Source organism: Oxyura jamaicensis, chromosome 2, assembly GCF_011077185.1.
Source record: "Oxyura jamaicensis isolate SHBP4307 breed ruddy duck chromosome 2, BPBGC_Ojam_1.0, whole genome shotgun sequence".
Lineage (NCBI taxonomy): Eukaryota > Metazoa > Chordata > Aves > Anseriformes > Anatidae > Oxyura > Oxyura jamaicensis.
Genome location: NC_048894.1, coordinates 138,589,041 through 138,595,040, shown reverse-complemented (window position 1 = coordinate 138,595,040; position 6,000 = coordinate 138,589,041). Strand labels below are relative to the sequence as shown.

Below are 6,000 nucleotides of genomic sequence, written 5' to 3'. Positions count from 1 at the left end.
GTGTTGGCCTCTGGCCTGCTTCCTGCTGCTCAAGCCTGAGCTACCAGTGCCTGGCCTCATTTGTGCCCTGTTCAAAAAAAGGCTAACGTTAGGTGGTATCTGGAGAGGAGAGGCTTACTAACTTATCCTTTTTGTAGTCCAATCTGTTTAATATTACATTCCAACAGCTAAAAATCTAAGGCTACAGCTTTCCCAGTAAATGAAGCGGTGGCAGGAACAATGAAAGGTCCCCATGCCAGGGACCACCGCTGGCATTGCTTCGGGGAGGCCGAGCAGTGCCCTCCTGACAGACTGAGGAACAGGACAGGAGCTGTATCCACACCATCCCCACCAGCCACTTGGAGTGTGGCCATCCCAATTCCAGGGCTGGCCATTTGCCCGTGTGGCACAGCCATGAGTGCTTTGTACAGCCCCAGCACCTTCCACATCCTGGTGACACCGAAGCCTGAGCCCGGCCTCGCAGCCTCAGACAGCTTATGGTCATAACAGTGAGAAAAGAAACAAAGCACTGCACACAAGCTCTGTAAAGAAAATGTTTTATTTAAAGTGTTAAATACCATCACCAGAATGAGTTTGATTTACATTAGTTGGTGTTCATTACAGGCCTAATCTGCCTTTTTTTTTTTTTTTTTTTTTTTCCCCAACTGTAATTCCTTTTAACTTTTTAAAACATAGTATGTACAAGACAGCAGTGATCACTGGAATAGTGCTATTTACATGACTAAACCATAAGTAGAGTTGCAGACGTGTGAAAATTAAAAAAAATACATTAATTTTTTTTTTAAAATAAATACTGCATAATGACAAGTATGTACAAACCTTCCATGCGTCATGTCCTTGATTTTAAAACTTGAAATAATTTATATAGGACAATGCATACAGCAATATGTGAGGACATCTCACAGTATCAGGAAAATGGTTATGTAATTTTTCTTTAATCCTAGGGAATATTGTAGACTGCATGTTGGTAATATTTATTTGCTGCTGGTAGACAGGTGTCTAAATTATTTCAATAAATATAATTTTACCAGTCTGTCCCTTAACTTAATAATCCATTATATAAACTCTGAAGACAAGACACAATCTTGATTTATATGATATTGCACAAAGTAAAAGGCATTTTAAGTGATACTATTATTACTTTTGCCCTCTAATGAGGCATGTACAATTTCATAATGGGAAACATTAATAGATTTTCAAATAAAATCAGAATAATTCTGTGTGGCCTGAAAGGTATATGTAATGTGTATTTCAAAAATTATTGCAAGGTTTCAATATTAAACCTTAAGTAGGTAATAAAGGCATACAAAGACCCAGAAAAAAGGGGCATTTTCTTATTAAATGTTAGCCAGTTACATTCCCTTTAAATAATGTATTTTAATGAGAAGCGTGACATTGCAGCACCACCCAACGGTAGTTACTGTTTGCTACAAAAAAACAGGTTTTTGAAGATCTGTTGACTACACTGAGGGTTCTGGTAATGGTGTCAAATAACTGCCAGAGTGGTACCAATACGCTTTAAGGCTACATTATGAACCGAAAATTGACATTTTTCAGACTGATATTACCTAATTATGTCTTTGCCAACACAAATGTAGTTTATGAAAATTGAACTTTACAGAACTGTAAGAATTAGTAATCTTTGTTGCTTTTATAATCTCAAGAATGTAGCAATTTGGTTTAGTGCAAATAAAACTGTTAAATTTATCTTCTAAAAATCAACCATTTACTTCATTTTTCCTCTTTCCAAAACCTTCAAGAAATTATAGTTCAACTTTTGAATGAATGATGCTGGTGCTGAAAACAAATTTATTGAAGACATCTTGCAATGGCCACATGATTCCAGTATTTTGCTGTAGAATTCAATTTGAAGGTGAGAAAAAAATGAAAATAAGTTACCATGCACTGTACAATAAATTGCAAAAAGTTCAAATATCTTTTTTTATCAAATACATGCTGAATTACATTAATGTACTCCCAAGCCATGTTGCAAAATCCTTTTCAACATGCTTGAAAAAAAGTTCTTAAACAATATTTTTCTCAAATGATTCAGAAATGCAGAACAATCTGCAATCCTGAACCAAATATGGGGCATAAGAGAGTAGTAAGTCAAAAGGTAGCCATTTTAGATTATGATGATCATCCTGGGAGGTGGAGGGGAAAAAGAGCAAAAGGAAGAAGAGAGACTGGGAGGAGAGATAGAGAAAGGAGGTAAAAGATGTGTACAATTTGCACATTATGTTGAACTTTACAAGGCTTGTACCTTTTACATTTAAATAAATTTAATATATTACACTTATTTCTTGTCACATAAACAGAATTTTAAATATTTGCTAGAAATTATTTTTTTTATTTTTAATATACGTCTGCAAAAATACAGACCATGACTGGTTTAAAGAATGATAAACGTGGTGTGTCTTTGTATCACCCTGTTGCATTCTCTTCCCTTTAAAACCATGCACTAGTGAAATTTACTTTTAAAAATAATATAAACTGTTGAAAATGGCTGATTTATTCTTTTTTTTTTTTTTTTTGCAAGTTGCAGCCCCAAGAAAATAATTTAAGTGTTCAGCTAAATCTGTGTCCATGCAAAAAAGTTTCTTTAATTTCATACAGTACAGTATATCCACAGAATTTATTTTTCAGAGTCCATCACATCGGGGGTTTCACTGTATCTATAGCTGGAGGTATGAAGCCCACCATTTTAAGTCCTGAACCTTTCCAGTATGAAGAGTTTTCAGATCTCAAGTAACTGTTTCAAATGACAGTTGACTTTTCCAGCATCCTTACATTCTTCTTTTCTTCCAATGTCTCCAAATCCACTGACTTGTAACATGGCTTCATGGGAGGTTAACTCCATTTCTGTGGCATAACCAAGCTTTAGGGAGGGAGGGCAGATAAATAAAGAAACGGGAGCAACAAAATAGATATGCCATTGAAAAGGACTTTTGTTGCATGAAACAGATTGATTCTTTTAAGTTTAGTCCATGGCTTCAGATTGGACCAAAACTGAGTGTCCCTGAACTCCAAACCTATCAGTTCTTCATGACTTCAGTCCTTCACCTGAGGGCCTTCTGTAGGGCACAATGTGTGCAACTTCCTTGAGAACACAGGATCGCGTTGTAGCCCTAGGAACAGGCTCAGAAGACACAACATTAAGCATGCAGTGTTACCAGGGTTTGCGACCTGTAATTTATTTATTTTTTTGTAACGCTGGTTGCTATGACAACAGTTTCACAGACGCTATGAGCGAGCATATGAAGGTCCTGTTGAACTTTCAAGAGATGATTGGGAAGCTCTTCTGGTGAGAGGAGCTAAAGTTGGGTCTACTAGGGAAGAAGGAGGGAAGAGTTTGAACCACCCAATCACCATGTTGGACAGGTCCAGTTCGTCTAAAAGTATCTGTGCCACTCCCATAAAGGATTTGTGATCCATACGTCCATAGTCTCCCCAAACAATTATCTGTTAGAAATGGAAACACAAGAAAATAGAAAAAAAAATCAGCAACAATAACAAGAGCTTCAGTCTGATTCTTCAAATGCCTCCACTCAGTAAGGAATTAAATATTCCACTGCTGGTATAGGTTACTTCAGCGTATACTACCACAACACAGAGACACTAATGAACTGGGCAGTAACTGAGCAGTTATCCATAATACTAAAGAAAGCTGAGTGAGATAAGGAGCACATGTAGTACAGACAAAATAATCTACAACTAACTTTTGCCTAGCACTTTCTACTTGGAAGTCATCAACAGGTGTGTTACTGTGGTATTTCTGTACTCAACAAGTCTTTGAAATGGTAGAACTTGCCAAATTAAGCATAGAAGATTTTTGAAAATCATTCAGTGGGAACTGTGGCATTCTCAGATTCAGAAGAGTACTTCAGAGAGATGCAAATTACCTGTAAAACTTTTCCTTGGGGACTTTCTTCAAATGATAGAAGTTGCTGATAAAGCGGTTCCAGCGTTTTTCTTGCTACCTTTGTTTTCTTTTTGGCTATGCAGACTCCATTTTCTAATAGATACACCTTTACATATGGTGCTGAGAAGGGAAGAGAAATGAATCCAGATTTTTGCATAAAAGATGCAATGTTTTATCACCATATGCTAAAATCTGCCTTTTACCAGATATAACATTTATAATAAATCTCCACAAGCAGTATTAACATTTATTAACATGCAAAACATTAATGCATTTTCTTTAATCCCCTTCCCCCCCCATTAAACAATCCAGATTTTGACCTTGAAAAATCAGGTATTCCTAACTATAGTATCGCTTTACTCTACAGTATGCAAAATAGGCTTGTTAAGTAAATGAATGACTTGCATTGACTTTGGTGAGATTTGGATCAATGCTCCAAATTGTTAGTAATATAAAATAATCTACAAGGTGAAAATTAGTGAAGAAACGACTCTGACACAATTTCTATTTTGGCAGAAGAGTTTGCTAAAAATATTAATATATCATCCTTTCCACAGAGTGTTACAGGTCATCAGATTATAAAAAAGGACTAAGTTATCTACTAGTCTCCTTTGCAGAGTAGATACCTATTCCATACCTCTTGTTGATTCCCTCTTCACCCCTAAGATTCTTATACCACATCTTCAGCATACACCTCACTTTCACAGAATCGTACAATGGTTTGGGTTGAAAGGGACTTTAAAGACCATCTAATTCCAGCCCATGGGCAGGGACACCTCCCACCAGACCAGGTTGCTCAAAGTCCCATCCAACCTGGCCTTGAACACTGCCAGGGATGGGGCATCAACAACCTCTATGCACAACTTGTTCCAGTGCCTTACCACCCACACAGTAAAGAACTTTTGAACATCTAATGTAAATCTACCCTCTTTTACTTTTAAGCCATACCCTCTTGTCCTGTCCTGTATCACTACACTCCTTGTTAAAGAGTCCTCTCCAGCCTTCTTGGAGGCCCCCTTTTGGTACTGGAATTCTACCTTTCCCAAGAATGCATTTGCTATTAATAAAATACTCTTGTGCCTTCTGATAGCACAGAGAACAGCCTGATTTTTTTTCCCCTCCTGAAGTACTGTTGAAAAATATTATTTTTTATGTACTCCAAGGTTTTATACCATTTCAGTACATCTTTTTTATTTCTATGTACAATACTGTAATATATTGATACATGAATCTGTAAAACAAACAAACAAACAAACAAAAAAAATCACCTAAGTTCACATTGCTAAGATTTTTCTTCCTTACCTGGCAGTGTCTTTGAACCTGGTTTTACAACAAGGCCACGGGCTCGGATAATTTCTACTTCCAATTGTCCTTTTTTGTCCATCATTCCCACCTGAATATCTCCTAGAAAACACACACACAAAAAAAGGATGAACATTCAATGACTTGTATCTTCTGCAATCTACCAATAAGTATGAGCCAGATGTGAACACTTTTAGATAACTTAGTACCTATTCTCTTCACTACTATTTACATTAGTAAACAAGTAAACAATAAAAAAAGACCCTGCAATAACTCCTCATCTACCTTTTCCTGTGCCTCTACTACTTCAAATTAAATTCTATATCTGTCTTAAGAATTTCAGAGAAATAAAGGCAGCAAGGGAATTAGTACAAAGCAGCTCTATCAAACTGCTTGGAATCTCTTCACCCTGCCTCTAGTTTAAGAAAAGGTATGAAAAATTAATTCTGAATGTAAAGAATCCGTAAGAACGATAATAAACACTTTGCACCTAAATTCCCATTTTTATTAAATATTAGCCAAGTAATTCAGAGAAAGAATAGGTCTCAGACACATTTCAAAGATGGAAAACTGAAGAAGAACTGAAGAAGAAACGTTGAATTTTCCAAACCAGCTTTTTGTTTTTTGAGTATCCTGATGAGCATCCAAAATTATGTTCAACTAGGACTCAGGTTATAGTGTTGGTCCTAACTGACTTATTCAAAACCACATGGGAAAACCTTATTTAAAGAATTGGAATCTAGATAATTTCTATGTTCTAATTACCAGACCCAGTA

At 36.3% G+C, this 6,000-nt stretch overlaps 1 protein-coding gene across 24 annotated transcripts in view; it reads right to left on the bottom strand.

The window, feature by feature from the left end:
• Positions 1-520: 520 nt before the first annotated feature.
• Positions 521-6,000, bottom strand: part of RIMS2 (regulating synaptic membrane exocytosis 2) — a 457,720-nt gene continuing 452,240 nt past the window's right edge. For 23 of the 24 annotated variants that reach the window (XM_035316481.1, XM_035316485.1, XM_035316482.1 and 20 more), the window contains 3 exons: positions 5,225-5,326; positions 3,903-4,042; positions 3,244-3,462 (listed from right to left, as the gene is read on the bottom strand). In XM_035316481.1, coding sequence (XP_035172372.1) covers positions 3,244-3,462; positions 3,903-4,042; positions 5,225-5,326 — 461 coding nt within the window. Of the gene's footprint in view, positions 3,463-3,902; positions 4,043-5,224; positions 5,327-6,000 lie in introns of all 24 variants that reach the window. The other variant, XM_035316480.1, reaches the window with a different exon arrangement.